At 41.8% G+C, this 18,466-nt stretch overlaps 1 protein-coding gene across 2 annotated transcripts in view; it reads right to left on the bottom strand.

The window, feature by feature from the left end:
* Positions 1-306: 306 nt before the first annotated feature.
* The window catches only part of CTDSPL (CTD small phosphatase like), a 72,204-nt gene continuing 54,044 nt past the window's right edge, over positions 307-18,466 (bottom strand). For both annotated transcript variants that reach the window (XM_042817588.1, XM_042817586.1), the window contains 4 exons: positions 14,444-14,500; positions 8,109-8,201; positions 6,321-6,506; positions 307-4,691 (listed from right to left, as the gene is read on the bottom strand). In XM_042817588.1, the coding sequence (XP_042673522.1) occupies positions 4,566-4,691; positions 6,321-6,506; positions 8,109-8,201; positions 14,444-14,500 (462 nt within the window). In that variant the 3' untranslated portion in view covers positions 307-4,565. The remainder of the gene's footprint in view (positions 4,692-6,320; positions 6,507-8,108; positions 8,202-14,443; positions 14,501-18,466) is intronic.

Below are 18,466 nucleotides of genomic sequence, written 5' to 3' on the forward strand. Positions count from 1 at the left end.
CATCCCAGCGATGTAAATAGCTGGAACGTCTGCCAGAGTCACCACCAATTTGTTTAGCAGAATTCACCAGCAGTTCATCAGCTCTGTTTGCACAAGCAGGTGCCAGGGCAAGTCCATGAGGAGTCCTGTATGTGATTTAAGACGAGGAGAGGGAAGGAGAGAGAGATGGAGGACTTCACTGCCTAACATGGATGTGTACAGCAGGAATACAGTGCCAGTACAGTGACTGTTACTGAAAGGAGAAGGGCAGAAGTTGTTTTGTTGTTTTTTTTTTTTCCCCAGAGAAGTATTACATGCACAAGTAACTACATTGGCAAAATCTTTTTTATTTGTGACAGTAAAGAAACCATTCAAAACCTGATTGACAACACTTCTCTCTCCTGAAAACACTCCTGGTATCTGTAGTGTTTCTCAAGTATCACTGGATTGTTCATTGCATTAAAGTGTAAACAGCTCCATCATTAGGAAAAAAAAAAAAAAATCACCAAGAAACATTTCCATTGCTCAACTCCTCTGTTAAGAAGTGCCCGATAGAAAGAAGAAAAAAGATGTCAGCTGGATTGTTACAACAGAACGTGAAACAGCGACCTGACAGCTGGTGTTGCATAGTTACCCCGAGTGTGCGGCGACGGCCCGCGCGTCTCACCTGCCCTCCTGCCCCACAAAGGCACACATCACAGCACCTTGGAAATCAGAGGCACAAACTGGGTTTTGTTTTACAAACAGGGCTGTGCGGTACTGTGTTTTATTAGTTAAAAAGAATCTGTAAAACAGAGGATTACGTGTTTGGAAATTATATAGCTACAGGTTTGTGGGGTTTGTTTGTTTGTTTTTTTTACACTGACATTTCCAAAGCTGCAACATCAGCACACACCGCTGTCGTTTCCATAGTTGTCCCCAGCCAGTCCCATCAGAATCACGGTGTGATGAAAGCGACCGTTTCCATCGATAACCCCATCTCTCCAGGTGCTGAGCTTCTTCCATGTATGACTTTGCTGCTTAAGAAAGGCTGAAGGGCCAAACAACGGATGACTCCTCCGAAGCCGCCTCGGTGAGCGCAGCACGTTGCTGCCGTCCTCAATCGGCGGCCAACAAACATTCCACGCACAGCCCTACGTTTACAAAAGCAATTTAATCGGAACGCTTCGGTTGAGTTTCAAGGATCGATGGCATTCTGCCTTACAGCTTCATTTAAAAATACCTATACAGGCAAAAAACCTTTGTGAACCCAACATAAAACGGACAACGGAATTTCAGGTCAGGCAGCATTGCTTTCGCTGGACTGAACCACGGACTGGAAAAGACTCCTTAATGCTTCTCTGATACCCAGGAATGCAGCTGAGAAGCAGGCTGAGCGCCAGCCCTGCCTGCCTTAACTGCACTTGGAAATATTGGAGAGCTTTAGGAAACCCTTCTTCTCTCCTGTTTTAATTTCTTGAGATCTTGTATTTATCATACAATCAAATACCCGTATTGCAAATCTTGCAGACATTCCACTCATTTCTCTGGCTTTGCTGAGAGAACTCTATTGCTCTGTTAGATTCTAGATGCTTTCGATATACAGTGCATGGATATTCGTGCTAACTTAAAACGTGGAGTTTTACGTATGACAACAGCATCAAAATAAACAAATGTGATGATTTGATCCCTTTGCCCAAATCTGAGTAGCCAGGAAAGCTCTGAACACCCCAAGTTTTATTTCAATGGGAATGAATTAAGAAGAAACATCAAATGAAAAAGCCCCCAAACTACCACAAGACTGACAAACCTACAACTGACATTACAGAAGAGAATCCTAAAATGCTAGCAGAGATCAAAACTGTTGCTAGGTTTCACCCCCTTCGTTTTGTCACCAAGTATCATTTTAATGCTTTACTCTGCTAAAATAAGGTGGTTTTTTTGCCTGAAAACTTGTGCATTTCAAGAGCTGAACTAAACAATACAGAACAAGTGGAGCTGTACAGAGCGTCATCAGAACTGCTCATCCAGAACCTGGAACAGAAGTTCAGTTGTCCATTATATGTGGATTTGAAAACAATACAAGACACTTGAATAATCAACATTCATTCACAGACTTAAGGCAACTGGTTCATGAAATTGCTGCTTTCGTAGATGCACACTAAGGACATGTTCATCTCACATGTAACGGGTTACAACCGTGAACGGGGACGTCTCAGGGGGTTACTCATCATCTAACTGGAAGATTGTTTGGTCTAATGCTAGCGAGAAAGTCTTTGAATATTTTCAGCCATTCCTATCATACCTGCACAACTAACTACGACCTGAATACCTTCCCTGCAAACTGCATCTGCAGCACAGGAGCTACAAACACAGTTGAAAATACTGCTCAGAGAACAACTTTTTGGCAGCTTACAGTCCCATTACTCTGAATTCAAATACGAAATTAAACAATCTCAAACTGAAAGTCAACGTTCATGGACTAACCAGAATCCACATGTTGCTTTTTACTTTTCCCAAGCAACGTATGCTTTTGTTGCTGTTGCTGTTTTTCGAACGTTTAAGTGTCAGCTTTGTCTTTCGTTGTGGCACAGAGTCGTACAGCACTAAGGTAATGCCAACTGGCAAGGGAACAAAACGGTGACGCCGCACAGACTCACAAGTGTCCCTGGGCTGCCTCCATCACCCTCCCTGCGAGGGCCAGGTCATCCCCCAGCTCGCACTGCACCCACACCAACCTACTCACTGCCTGCGTAGGCTGGCCTGCCCTTCTATGAATGGATTCCTTAAGCTGCTTCACCAATGGGTTGGATAAGGATGATGAGTCCATCGCTTTTTCTGTCTTATTTTTCTTTCCCCTCCCCCCCCCGCCCAAGTCTGTCAAGACTTTTCAGGAAGAAAGGGAAAGGCAAAGGGGGATCCGCTGCTCGGGATTTAGCGCCATGCTAATTAGAAGCACCAACTCCTCTCATTTGGTTTTCTTTGATGGCAACCAAATATAGCTGCAAATTTTACGTTTGTAGGTTTCTGGTGCGGAAAATAATTAAAAGGTGACGCTGGAAAGGAAAACAAATAAGTGCATTTTCCTTCAAAGGGTTTTAAATAGTTTTGAAGTTATTCCAGTGTACCAATGACACTTGAAAACAGCTGCTAAGCAGGATTCCAGCTTCAGAGTGAGATTTAGTCAGCTCCAAAGTAGAGGACCGCTCTGGAGACCATCTAGGCTGGTAATTCTGCCCTTCTGGGAAGAGCTGACACAGCTCCCTGCCTGTACATTACACTTTGGAAAAGAAGAAATACAGATCAGATAAGGGAAGAATACTTTTTGCTTTTTCATATACCAAAAAAAGGGAAAGGATTTCATCTATACTGAAGCAAATAATAGGATGATTAACAAGATTTCCTTTGCAGGTCACCTTTTACTGTGTTTGCTGGTATCTCGAATACCATAGGATTAATACATAAGGGTTATGAAGCCTGCGTTTTATTTATTGCCCAAGTTTGCAGCTTACAGAAAATGTTTCATAGCACAGGCACAGTGGCAAAAACAGTTTAACAGCCGATGGTCAACTCCATTTGGTGAGTATACAGTAGCAGCAATTAAAAGAAAAAAGTACTCCAAACAGCTCCATACAGATCCAGCTTACCCAGACGGGTCTCTTTTTAAGGAAAGAATTTTAAACCAATAAATAGATCTCCTCCCCATTCTCCCCAGGTAATGATTTTCCAAAAGATGAGAGGCATGACAGTTGTGCGTAAGCAGAGACAACAGAACTTCATCTGTCTAGAATTAAAGGTGCTTTAGATCTATTTGTCACCCTATGTTCTCAATTCCGCCACTCCCTAATACTCAGAACAACTGCAGATATGTTCAAAGCTGTATCCAAAACCACATCAGTGACCCAAATCACCCCCTCCCACAAACACTTAAACCTTCTGAGCATGACAAATTGTAGTACAACTTAATGTCAGCGTGGAGACAGGAACCCAGCATCTTTGTTTTTGACTTTTTTTTCCTTTGTTATATATTACAGTGCTCTATAAAATTTTTTCCTTTTTCCTTTTAAAGCATTTAGACAATACAAGACTAAAAGATGTCTGGAAATAAGTCTTATACAAAAATGAATTTTTATCTTAAAATAACATTCAAAAAGGCACTTCATTCTGTAAGAAAAAATTCAGAGTCAGGTCAACTGCTCTAAGCAGGGGGGGTAAAATTGTCTGCATAGTGGGAGGGGAAGAAAGGGAGAGAAATTCAACTGCTGAAATACAAGCTTCTTTTTTGGCATGTTTTAAGAAAAGCTGATCCAGTAAAAGATGTCCATTTATGAAATTCATTAAAAGAGTCCCATTTAAAATAGCTTCTTTTTTTTTTTTTTTTTCCTTTAAAAAAAAGTAGTCTGAACACGTGACCTTAGGAGTCAGGCTTCTGAAGGCTTAATAGCATCACTCATGATTGTCCTTTGTGTCCAATGTAACAGGAAGATCGAGAGTAGCACTTCTGACAGGAGTGACCTCCCCAAAGCTTACATTTGAAAGAGCTGAAAAAGATGGAGACATCCTCTAGCAACTGCAATCTAGTAGCAGGAGTCAGTCAAAGTTAAGGGCTACCTGTTGCAGAGTTTATGAAGCATACTGTAAACTTCTTCCTCTTTGCTTAGTCCTTCAAAGAAAGGAATAAGATCTAGCAGCTCTGTGTCTGTCATGTCATCAAACCAGGACTGCACAGGCACCTGAAACAGAGAACCAACAGTGCTATGAAGACCTCCTGATGTGAAGAAAGTGTGCGAGCTCTGCCTGCGTAGACGTAGCTCATACAGCTGCAATGATACCCCACCTGGAAGAATTCATTTACAAGCAAGTCTTTTTTTCCCTCTCAGTATTATCAGTGTGAGTCGCTGAGCACAGGTATGCAGCAACAGCCTCCTCTGGCACATGAGGCTAAGGAGGAAAACTGAACAGCAAATACTGCACAGCTCCAATTAAAAGACAAAACCTTGGGAGTGGGGTCAGAAAATAATGCATTTAATAACACCTAAACCTTAAATGAGGGCTGGGTTTGGGGAAGGAGTTGTGTGCATCTTCACTGTGAGAGATACTGAAGTCTTTTAAAGACTATCTTGGATCTAAGCTGCACGCTTTGGTTTCTGCAGAGCCTCAGCTATCAGTCAGCTAGCAGCACTTTCCTATACATGATTAAACCATTCTGACAGTCTTTAATTTCACCTCCCAAATTTCTACAGCTCATTATTTTCTTGGCACTGGGCTCCGAGATACCAAATGACGATCTGGATGAGGTTTTTAATTTTAATTGTGAACATAAATTAAACTTACAGCTCCTGGTTGTTATAAATAGCAACTTTAAACCATGTGTGGCACCAACCAGCAGAAAACACGTTTTCACTTAATGGTTCAGGACAGTATTAAGCTGGGAATTTAAAAGCTTACTGTGTAAGATAAAGAAGTTTAGACAAAAAAAAATGTTATCTGGGGAGGCAGAACCCTGTGAAACACCATCCCTCATAAAAGTTTCCTACACTAATTTTAAAAGCTCACAGAAAAGGCAGCCTAAAATCATGAAAGAGACACGACACAGCCCAGTTGTTTACGAGCCAGTAGATATAAGGGAAGTTCCAGCTTGCTGTCCAGGCAGCAACAAAACACATCTGTACTGACAGCAGCAATGGAAGGAGCCAAGTGCCAGGCCATTCCACCACAGCTTCTGCAATCACAATGTGAAAACATGCACTGTTCCTGCTTTTTTTCCTTTGAGATCCACTGCCTGACTTTTATCCTTATTTCTGAAACCTGATCAATTTGCTGATTGACATTTCTAACTGTAAAGCAAGCTATCACAAAAATGCTTACAAATGTAAAACAACAGGACCTTGATTTTTTTTTCCTCCCCTTAGCCATGAATTCAGAACACAGCAATCAGAAAAACTTTTTTTTTTCCTAATAAAACAATTTCTCTCCCACAATGAAAGAAGATAAGTACCAAAAGCAGCTGAAGCAGGCTGTCCTTACTATAGCCACTGCTCCAAAGGACAAAAACGACACTGGAGGGCAACTTTACTTTTTAGAGGGAGGTTAGATATGCAGGTTCTGCAGTGCTTGGTATTTCTCAAAACTGATGGACTTCAGGCCAAAAGCTAAAAGTGAAAGCAGATGAACAGTCGCGACTGTGACGCACTGCCAAGATCTATTTGCCACAGCCCTTCACCAGAACCTACCTGCAGCCTGAGAAGACACAGAAACAAGCAATGTTAGCGTTCTGAAAGTGCATTTTACAAATCAGGAAAGGTCTGGGAATGGACCAGAAAGACAAAGCTATGCTTGAGCGCTGGAATAAGAGCACTTACTGCATTTTCAGGATGGAAGATGTAAGATGCAGGAGAATTATCCACTATGATAACTTTACTCAGCTCACGTCCCAGCCGACTCAGATCCTTCACGTAATTTCCCCGGTGGAAAACGCAGGATTCTCTGAATAGCCTTGCCCTGAACACACCCCAGCGATCCAGTAAGTCGGCTACTGGGTCTGCATACTTGAAAACAGAAGACAGAAGACCCAGTTAGCAGTTAATTCACAGAGCTATAAAGAAGGGATACAAAATAATTCCAGATAAAATGCTTTTTCCTCTTTTTCTTCCCTGCTCTTTGTTAATTACCTTATAGCCCTGCAAAGCTGAAGTGATTAATAGAGAGATAAAGCAGAAGTTGTACTGTTATCTTTCAGAAGAAAGCTAACTTGCACCCTAATGATTTCTGTGATTGTGTTTTATTCTTAGGGTCATCTTACAGTTACCCTTTTACACTCAGAAGTTGACGGATCCAGAGATCTCATGGAATATTACCATAAAACCAATGAACACTAACAGAAAATCAATAGGAAGCCATTTCCCCAAGTGATTCATTTCCACGTGCCTCCGAAGACAATCTGCAATGCAGTCACCTCAGCCAGATGCAGCTTTTCCAAACAATGGGCATGGAATGACTGGGGCAGTAAGAGCTCCAACATCACCAGATTGCATAACTGGCTCATAAAAGATCAGATAAAAGGGTGTCACGGAAAGAAGTGCTTGTGTGCTTGGGAATTCTCCAAAAGTCAGTAAATCAAAGGTGTACCATTTCATACATACGATGATACTTGAAGTGAAGCACAACTTAGGATCCAACAGTTGATGTAACTGTCCAAGAAAAAACACCCAAGTAAGAAAGTGAGGTGACTGTGTATTTGTAAATGCTAGTCAGAACTTGTTTCTGCAGGGCAGGACTTATGTTTCCCTGCATTTTAAAATGAGTAACAGAATGTGTCTTAAAATCAGACACCTCTCGACTGTGAAAACTGCTGGAGTGCAGGACCAAATTGTTCCATGATTCAGGATTTCCATCAGGTGACTGAACAGAACATGGCAGACAGAGCACAGGGATGAAGCCGCTAATAAGGCACTATGGCAGATCACACAGGGTTCTTTCTCCTTCCACCAATCTCAATGGCATATTGGAGTAAAAGCTTACTGTGCTGGCATATTATTAAAAACTAACAAACACAGCTTTACAAACAAGACATCACAAACACAATACTTAGGAAAAATTGCATTTTAGGCGTCCTCTACTGCAGTGTCTACCACAACACCACCTACAAGGCACTACTGCTACCAGAGGGCACAAAATATTCCTGTTGATATTTCAAGCTTTGATTTCCTAACCGCAGACTCCAATTGCACCTTGACAGGACAAAAACACCAACCAAATTTTTCACACGCAATAAATTTCTGAGTCACTGTTTGATCACGAGGGTTGTGTTAAATAGAGTGCTTTATTTCATGCCCAGCTTTAATATACTGCTGTACTCGCACGCTATTTGTTCTAATTTCTGACTATAACCATGGTAACTTGCAAGCCTTTCATATTGGCATTATGAGCAATGCATGGAGGCTACATGATGAGCTGAGCCCATATGTGATAGCGTCACCATGGGAACACTTACCCACACACTAGCAGACAAAGTACACACTGTCAGACAAAGAAGCAGAAAAGAAGGGGAAAAATTAAGATAGCGCCAAACCTTGGAAATAATTAGCCACAGAAAAGCCAACCCAAAGCCCGGCATCATATGGGTGAAAGGGATGAAAAGAGGAACAAACCTTGGCTAGACTTGCTGTGAAGAGGACACATTCAAAGAGCTCTCCCATCCTTTGAAGAAATTCATCCACATGTGGTCGCTTCAATACATACACCTGGAATGACAATGACTGTTTAGGCCAAGTGGTGTTTAAGGTAAAAAAGAAAGCAAAAAAACACAACCCACCACTGTAATCCCAACACCTGAAGAAAGAAAAGTTACCATTCAAATGCTCAATGCTGAAAAATAAGTATGCATGATAAAAGCAGACATTCAATAAAGAGCAATTTGAATGTATGGGCTGCAAAGACCCATGCTGATAATGCAACTGCTAGTAGTGTGCTGTACTGTACATGTACCTGTGGTGATGCTTCCTGAAAACCTCACTTAAGGCAAAGAAAAACAGCAGGGCTTCCAAGAGATGACAATTTGGACCTCTCAGCAGAGCCTGTATCATCTCCTACAGTCACCATGCCATAGAGATGGCAAACACTCAGGATTCTGCTCTGGAGCAGCTTGAGTTCAGCAACGCAGCACAGCCATCTGGCATTGACAAGGATCTGGGAATTCTGGCTGCCTATTGCCAATCATCTGATTAGTAAGAATTAGAGCCTCCTTGCTCACCTTTTCAGAGCAAGCAAGATGATTTGTGTTCCTTGAGAACAGCAAGATAAGGTAACTGCTATGCAGAAAGCCTGCAACAAGACTGCAATGCACTGGGAAGCCAAAGAGGAGAAGCTGCCTGAAAAATATTTATCTACCTTGTTTGGGGTTAGAGTAAAAGCTGGAGAGAAAACACCAGCAGCATCTTATCTCCTTCATTTGGCAAATAACCCCTACTGCTAGAAACCTCAAATGGAAAAGCCTGGCAAACAACTGGATTTAAGCAGAACTGCAAGGCTGAAGCGATTTCAGGCATTATTTCTTTGGTATACAGGAGAACTAGATTAATTGCATGTATTTTCTACATTCATAGGAACAAAAAGGCAAAAACTTCAGGCACCCAGAGAAAAAGCCTGCAGGAGAAGAATATGGAAATGGTAGCTTGAACTCACGTGCAACAAGAGCCTTTAGCAAAGGAGTGAAAGTTGTGTAAGAGGGATCTGAAATTTAACATCTAAATCTGACAGCCAAGTTTTATTAAAAACAGAGATGATGGAGCTGTACCTTCATGACGAAAGCAGAAATGTTAACTGCCTTCCCACTTTGCTTCAAGTGGCAAATGGCTCACAGCAAGCAAACCAATTCTTCATGCTAAGTTCTTTTTATTAAGTTTAACCAGACTTCAGTTCAGATTTAAGCACTGCAATCAAACTTCGATGCGGCCAAAATTTATAATGCAGATTTTTTTTCCTTTAGAAACCACAGCAGCACCCAACTAATCAATGGTGCCATTTATGAACTGAAAGCACTTGGTAGTTGCACTGTAACACTGCTCTTTCCAGATAATTACTGCAAAGTTTCCTGCATTTCACTAGGCATATACCAAGTAACTTCCTCTCCTCTAACAGTGCAATTAATTCATCACTTAAATCCTAGTATGCAAAGTGGCTCTGTAGTATTTCCTTTGCAGCTGCAGTCGCTCTGCATTTGGGTGCCCAGAGAGACAGCGATCTGACTTGCAAGTCGTAAGAGAAAAGACAGCAGGACAAAAGTTGCTCATTAACTCTACAGTTCGTAACAAAGTTCTTAATTTTTCAACTTGAAATTGCATTCCTGAACTTAATTTAGAGAGCACAAATGGACACCCCAAGGTCTTAAAATCATTCTTAGACAGTAAGAGCTGGAATCTGGTATTAATTTCCCTTTTAAAAACGTGTGTTTTCAGCTGCAGCAGAAATCTCCTTTCCTCTCCATCTTTATTTACGCCTGTGCTGGCAAAGAATTCCCACTTGGAATGCAATCCTGAACTCCAAGCCAAGGATATGGGCGCTGCTGCTTGCACAAAACCCATCTCTGCCACAGTGGGAGCCTGCAGCACCAACCTGGCAGGCACAGCCTTGCATGCAGGAGAGCTTATAGAAGGGCATGACTGGAAAATGCACCCTTTGCAACGTGCAGCTCTCCTGCAGTCACACAGCAGCACCCGCTCAACAGGAGCTTATGTACACAGCATTTTTAGGTTGCAGTCCCTTTGTTCTGCTCTTTAGATCAACCACAGGGCACCATCACCCTCTTATACCTCAGCTTCCCTTACGTGTTACCAACTGGACCCAGGCCAACAGATTCTCTCCTCATTTAAGTGCCTCATTAATAATAAATACTACTCTGTTAGTTTCCAGCCTTGTCAGAGGAGTTCCCACTACGTTTCCTCCCTCCAAAGGGCCCCAGCTCCTTCATCCCTTTCTTTTAAAGCAAGACTGATTTTTTCCAGAACAACATTTATTCATACTCTGGATGGATATTCCCCTTAAAATCGCTTTGAGAAGTCCTACTTAGATCCTGGAAGCAACTGCAAGCATACTCGTATCCCAGGCTACAAAATCTCTTTGGTTTACTTCACATAAAAAGCTTTCTTAAGCCGACAGTGAGGCTCTTTTCTCCTCTTCCTCCTCATTTGGAATTTTTTCCCTTTACTCTGTCAGCTGCTGGACTTGAATCTCAATGCAGCATGGTTATTTGTGGCTTGGCTTTTTCCTCCGCTGCCTGATGGCTTCAGTTTGAGTCTCTAGACTAACTGGCTCCTGGCATTTTTCTGAGATTTACACACTGCCTTCCAGGCATTAACAAAACCTCCATTTTTTCTGCACTGTATGCTCGCTAAGATCTTTCTAAGCACAGTGAGAATTTAAAGGAGTAGAGTCACTTTCTATGAACCTTACTTTTAAACGCTGAGGGATGAATCAGGCACTAGGCATGTTTTCACAGGATTCTGGATTTACAACTGCTAATGGCAGCACACGAAGAATCATCTTGAACTGCTTTCAAGCATTTCGTATTTCCACATACAGTTTCTATACCTCAAAGCAGTCCTAACCTAAAAGGACTTTGTATTCGCAAACCAAAAGAGACACAGAATTGCATTTCAGAGTGAACTTCCAGGATAACACAATCTTCAAGTAATGACAAAGAATTCTGCCCGTGACACCTCAAGCTTCTGTATTTTCCCCTCACAGGGCAAATAATACACGTCCTCCAGCCTCATCTTCCCAGTTTGGCACCCTCTAGCCTTGTCATCCCAGTTCAGCGTCTTCCAGCCTTGTCGTCCCAGTTTGGCATCATCCTCCAGCTTTGTCTTCCTGATCTGCAGCACTGTGGCTGCCTCCCAGTGCAAGTAACCAAGAATAGGCCAGCAGGAATGGATACAGCCTATCCTGGATTACTTGAACCAGGTGACAGCCTTCTGTAACAGAATTAAGGAGTTTTGACAGTCATAGAAAAAAAAGTGTATTATTTGAATGGCATTTGCTCCCAACATGAGAAAACATTTTGTACGTTACATTCATAGTAGAAGCCCTAAACATCTCTTTATCATTCAACAACTAACATCAAGCAATTATTTACTGATATAAAACCCACTTAAAATACAGTTGCAATTAATAAACAAGTTACATTCAGGGACACCAAACTGAAATGCAGTGGGACAGGTTGCCCAGGGAAGTGGTGCAGTGGTGGACATGGTTTAGTGGGCATGGTGGTGATGGGCTGATGGTTGGACCAGATGACCTTGGAGGTCTTTTCCAATCTTCACGATTCTCTGTGGACCTATGAATGGGAAGCACCCTCAATGAGAGAGAACATGTTCCTGCAGAAGTTCTGTCAAGTACCAGACAGGTTGAACATCCTTTCTCCAACCACTACTTTCACCCTCAATTAACTCCTTCTGAAGAGCACTCAAGTCTCAGTTGCAACACATTCCACTGCACTTCCCACAGTTTCTCGCTTGTAATTTGGCAAAATAGGGGACCAGCTCCGATCTCCTTTTATTCAGAGAACCAAAAAGAAATTAAGAGAACTGGTCAAAAACAAACTGCTTTTTAAATCTGTGCCATAATTTCCAACAGTGTGGGGAATTCATGTTCAGGAATACAAGCTTGCAGCCTCTGCAGGCATCTGAACACCTTCAACAGCAGGAACGAGAGGTCCTTCCTTGTTAGATTTAATGGCAAATCCTTTCTAACAAGAGATGGAAAGCTGAAAAAAGCCAGAGGGGCTTCAGAAAAGCTATTTCGTTAATCTAAGCAAGCTGGTTTACCCAAGACAGTGATCCAATGGACCTTTCTGTAGGAGAGTAAAAGCTTCTCTGACCTCTGGGTTACACAGGAGAAAGAGATAAAAACACCCAACAATTCAAGATAAGTCTTTCTGAATGACTTTGCTGCACCACAACAAAGAATATAAGATGTACCATAAAGAAAACCTGTTTGATAAGTCCGTATGAAATCTCTTGGAAGCATACAGCAACACAAAGGCAAACACAAATTCACCACGTAAAAGCAACTGTGGTGTATGAGATCTGAAGACCTGAGTCAAATTTCTTTCCAGATGGGCACTTCTGAAAGTTTCTTCTCCATGTTTTCCATGGGGTTCTACCTAAGGCAGATAGGATGTGCTACTGATGGCACAGCTCCACTGTTCACACATCCCATGGCATTTTAAACAGACGAAACTATTTCCTTCACCTTTGAATATATACATTTCTTGAGAAGATGGTAAAGATGACAAATCCAGACAGATAAATTACTTCAGGGATCACAAATTCCCTACCATTAAACCCATTTAACCACCAGATTTGACTGAGACGTTTCACCAGTTTCAGAGACTGAGAACTTGGAAGTTCACTGAGATTAAGTGATTTCCTGAAAATCACACAGGGGGTCTCCAATGAGGCACATTCAGAAACTGACTTCACTTGACCTTCTGTCAAGAGCATCCTTGCTACCCTTCGAGTTCAGGCTACAAACAAACCGACTTCCCTGTTCCCAACCACACCTTTAAATATTAAGAAAAATTCCTGCGTTTGTTTTTTCACATTGTCTAAACTGCATTAAATTTGGTGAACGCTGGCAGCGAAGAGTGGAAAAGCTTTTGGAGTGCTTGACAGTAAAGCCCGGTCTTTGGTGGTTTTGTTGCAAATAGGTTGTTAGGCAACCTATTTTATTCCCTTTCACAAACATTCTCGAAAGCTTTGGGAGAAAAAAAATGTCACAATTACAGCATTAAGCATAATTAAAGCCCCAACCAAATGAAGACAGACTCTACTGCCACACAAACCTCCCAAACCATCACAGACACATTTTAAGCACTCAGCTCTAGTGAACATCACAGGTTAAAGCACCCGAAATATTGATTTTTCTCTACATAAAACAGGCACAGCACAGAAGCTATCAGAGCAACAATCACTTTTAAAATCCATTTCAGTCCACTGAATAATTCAGTAATTATTTTGAGAGTGACAGTTACACAGATGGTTTTCATAACAGGAAATCAAGATTATGAGCTAACTTTATCATCTATCAATTGTTGCAAGCTAAAAATACCACCCTGTTTGTCCAAGTAAAAAATAATCTTTATAAAAAGACTGCATTCCAGAAATCAAAGTATTTAAAATCTCAACTGAATTACAGCCAGAGAAGACTTGCAACTCAATAAGTGCATCATCTTTAACTTACAACAACCAATGAAATCTGCTTCAAACACTTTGCAAACTTCCTTTAACAGAAAGGCTCAACTTCACAGCAACTTACAGTACTGTGAGTTACTTCATTCAAGGCTTTCAGCGATGACTACTGGTTAAAGACACCAAACTAAGGTAGGTGGAGGGGACTGATTTCCAAATGAGGTGTTATGCATTTACTGAAAGCTATTTCAGAGTGTTAAGCGAAGGTCTTTAAGAACAAGAGACAAAAACTTGCCTTAAAATTTTACCTAGTCCCTTTAAAGATGCTGAAGTTCTAAGAGTTCTCATCAGAGGAACTGAAGTCGCTTATGGAAAGGGGCAGAAATTGCCACAAAAACTGAAGAAACTCTGCTCTCCTTTACAGGTCCACAAAGCTCCCTTTGTATGAACTAATAACAGACATTCACACCTACTTCTGCTCATTTGTCCGTGGAGGGAATGCAGCATTCAAAGCAGTTTTTGAATGGGTGCAGTAACATCTGAAAGCCCTTCCTTGGGTCATTTCCTGATAGAAAATGTTTTACAACTGACCTATTATTCAGTTATACACTGAAATACTGAGAAGAACGTTCTAAAGAACTGGAAAAGTTAAAATGGAGACTCATACCTGATCAAAACACGAATGCTGCAAAAAACCCAAGTTGGTGTGAGTACAGCAGCAAACAGAAAGGCAATGCTCTGGGATGCTGCAGACAGCTGTGCTACCAAAGCAACATTAAGTGATCAACAGTGCTTACCTGATGTATGGTTCCATCGATTTCAACGGGAACGATGAAATCAGCATTGCTAATTGGCTGGAAAGGACGACAAGGAAATCAATCAACTTTAAAAATAATATCACCAGAGGGAAATGTCAGAGGCATGAAAGTATACTTAATTCTCAGGAATCAGTTTGTAAGCATTACTGGCTACACTGATCTACCCTGCGTGTGGGTCCAGCACCCACAGAAATCCAAACTGTACACAGCTGTGTTCACCAGATCCCATGCTCCCAAAGTCTCCTCCATTTTTGAGCTTCATACAGAGCCATAAGCTTCACTGCTCGAGCAATCCCCACTACTGCTGAGCATGTTCACTGGGATAAATACCTGTTTGGGTAACTCATTCATCAAGTCTGTGTGGATGATCACAAAGAAATTGTGTTATTTGAAATCCCACATATTCTAGGTCATCAATTAGGAATTCATTTAAAATAAAGGCAGTGGTAAAAGTGAAACCTACGTGATTCATTTGAATCAGGAGCTATAGCAAGGAAAGACTTCAGTCATACAGTTAAGTGATTCTTAAGATGTGATACCTGAAAAACACGCTATGCTGATGGAATTAATCATGCAAAACAGCATTTCAAACCTGAAGGGAAGAGCAGGCACACCCTATCCATGTCCTTGAATCCATTTTGCTAACCTGCTGGATACAACTCACTTCTTAAAGTCCAGGAAGATGACTTCAGAAAGCAGAAATATGTCCTCGTAGTTTAAGAGCACAGAGTCTAACATTGCCTACACAGTGGTGGTGACTGGGGAACACACAGCTAACAATATGCACTAGTATAAATGGACATTTGGTATGGCTCATGCATCATGCTTGTGATAAAAAATATCGTGTAAATGCATCCAGCTGAAGCTTGTAACCCACAGCCTGGAAACAGCTGCAGGAGCAAGCAAGCTGCTGAGCCCTGTTTAATTGGGCTGATTAACAGTGTGCTTCATGGTAACAGTCTGAAACAAACGCTGGGAGCAGTCTGGCTGGGAGCTAGAGAGGCATTGCAGAGCTTATGCTGGAGAAAAGCCTCACTCAGCTCCTTCACGCCTTCCCTCCTGGCTTTCTGGATCAAGGTTTGAGTAGCACAAATGAGGGTGGCCCTGAAGAACTGGGGAATCTCAAAAGAGCCTCTGCAGACTCACTCAGGGCATTGAGGAGCGTCAAAGAAGCAGCTGAGGAAAAAAGCTACAAACACACACCAGCGAGTCTTAAAGGATGCTCAAAGAAAAACAGAAGGGTATCCTGCAGCATTAACCTAAAACATAACCTTGATGCCTTTCACTGCAACATTCCATTGTTAAATGACATCCATAAGAATTTATAAGGAGCACAACACTCGCTGCCAGTAAGGCTGGTCTGCTCTGACTTCTCAGACAGAAAATGACAGAATATCCCAAGTTGGATGGGACCTGCAGGGATCACTGAGTCTAACTGCTGGCTGCACACAGGAACCCTACTGATAAACCACCATCAACAACCAGACCTCCACAGTGGTCAGAGCTAGAGAGCCCAATCCTGCTGATGACCGGTGTGACAAGAGGAGCTAAAGAGAGCTTCAAACTCCTGAAGACCCAATCTACATTTTTCCTTGGCTTCTAACAAGCAAACATACCAACCTCTGCCTCTGACACAGGGGAGGCTCCAGCTGTTACCTGCATAAAGTCCCTATGCCACAGAAGGACAAGAGGTGATGACCTTAAGTTGTGCCAGGGACACTCAGGTTAGATACTAGGAAAAAATTCTTCTCAGAAAGAGTGGTGATGCAGTGGCACAGGCTGCCCAGTGAGGTGGTGGGGTCACTGTCCCTGGAGGTGCTCCAGAACCATGGAGATGTGGCACTGAGGGACGTGGTCAGTGGGAATGGTGAGGGTTGGATAATGGTTGGAATTGGAGATCTTAGAAGTCTTTTCCAATCTTAATGATTCTGTGATTCTATATTGCTCTGCAGCCTCTCCAAAAGCAAAGAGAACAGGTACACGAATGTTCCGAAGCTTCACCTTGAAAGAAACCCAAATGAACTTCCAGTAAGACTCAGCCACCAGTTCTCAAGTGGTTGCCAGCTCTGAGCACACTTTGAAGAGACGTGCACACACTTGCATCATTTTTATATGCATGACTCCCTGCAGCAAGACAAGCATTCTGTAGCAGCAGAGAAAGAATAGGTCACTGCAAGTTGCAAAGTTTTGAAGCCCACTGATAAAACAAAAAAACACAGCTATAATTGACCTTTCTTACCAACAGAACCAGCAGCAAGCAGATGTCAGAGAAAACCACATTATGTTTAGACAACTTAGTTCTTGCTAACCAATAAAACTCACCCTCAGGACTCTGCAATACTAACACCAAACTACTCTGAACTAGCTACGTGCTTCCCCCAGTTGTATCTGAGGTACCACATAGCTGTGGTGTTGGCACAGGCAATAAGGAAGGGAGTTCTGTGGACTGGGGTTCTGTGCTTCATCACGATGGGAAGGCAGGAGCAATGTCTGCTGAGCTTGCTGGCTAAAGGCTTCTGGGGTTGCACACATGAAGCATTTACATGCCAAGGGGGAACCGCAGAGAGACTGAGAAAGAAGACAAAGCATTTCCAATAAGAACTTTTTAAAACTGTTCTCTGCTTAATGAAAAACTTCAAAGTTTTAAAAATGTTCTAAAAAAAAAAAAAAAAAAAAAAAAAAAAAAAAGGAAAAGAAAAAGCAGAAAAGTTTCACAGCCAGTTTTGAATATGACCACATTCCAGACTTGCATGTGGTTTAATTTATTTTACACAAGACAATATTTACATCTTCTTGATTTAATAATTTATGATTTTTACTTCTATTATTGTTTTATGATGGGAATGATAACTATAATGTCTATCTATTCCTTTTTTACTCTTGCCAAAGCACCTCAAACTTTTTCCTTTAGTATGCATTTAACATAAAAGACTAATACCTTCTCCTGAAACTTCACAAGTATGCAGAAGCATAAAAAGATGAGAATTACCCTTCTTCAGATGTTGCTGCTTTCATAAAAGAGTACTTTAAATACCCTGCAATCTCTGGCTGTGTTAAAAAAAAATCCAACACAATTATCTGCATTTGAAATACGAAGCCTATTTCATAACAGAATTATGAATTCTACAACACTGCGTGTTTTAAATAAAGCCTTTTGTACTCAAAATCACAATTTTATGCATGCTCTTACGGCTTTTAAGTGGGGATCTGGGTAAAGCACACGTTTCAGTGAAAACAACATCTGAAAGAACCCACAGAAGTAGCATAATTATCCAGGTACAGCAATGTACATACAGCTGTTAAACCCCCCACTCTTCTGGCAACCCATTGGATTTCTGACGGCCACAGTGACCTTCCTTGAGATACTTTATGAAAGCAAACCCAAAGCATGCACTGGACAGATTGACAGACACTCAACAACTACAGCAGCTTCCTCCAAGGTTTACTTTTCTCTTCTGGGTGGTCCTGTGTGGAGCTACAAGCTGGATGCGAGAATGCTTGTGGGTCCAGCTCAGGATATTCACCGAGCAGTGTTCAAGACCATGCAGAACAATCTTCTGATTTTACCTAAATATTTAATACTCATTAAATATCCTTGGAATAAATGGGACAATGACTTTTGAAGATGAGCCCACCGAGCGAGCACTCTCGACCCTACACAAAAAGATCACAGAATCATAGGATGGCCTGGGTTGAAAAGGACCACAATGTTCATCCAGTTCCAATCCCCTGCTGTGTGCAGGGTCACCAACCAGCAGCCCAGGCTGCCCAGAGCCACATCCAGCCTGGCCTTGAATGCCTGCAGGGATGGGGCATCCACAGCCTCCTTGGGCAACCTGTGCCAGTGCATCACCTCCCTCTGTGTGAAAAACTTCCTCCTAATATCCAACCTAAACCTTCCCTGTCTCAGATTAAATCCATTCCCCCTGACAGTATGTCAACCATTAAACATGTGTTTCTTTAAAATGATTAAAAGATACACATTAACTGCCTGAATGGAAC

The sequence above is a fragment of the Centrocercus urophasianus genome, unplaced genomic scaffold (genome assembly GCF_019232065.1).
Source record: "Centrocercus urophasianus isolate 14NV4802_14NV808 unplaced genomic scaffold, USGS_Curo_1.0 seq_16, whole genome shotgun sequence".
Taxonomy (NCBI): domain Eukaryota; kingdom Metazoa; phylum Chordata; class Aves; order Galliformes; family Phasianidae; genus Centrocercus; species Centrocercus urophasianus.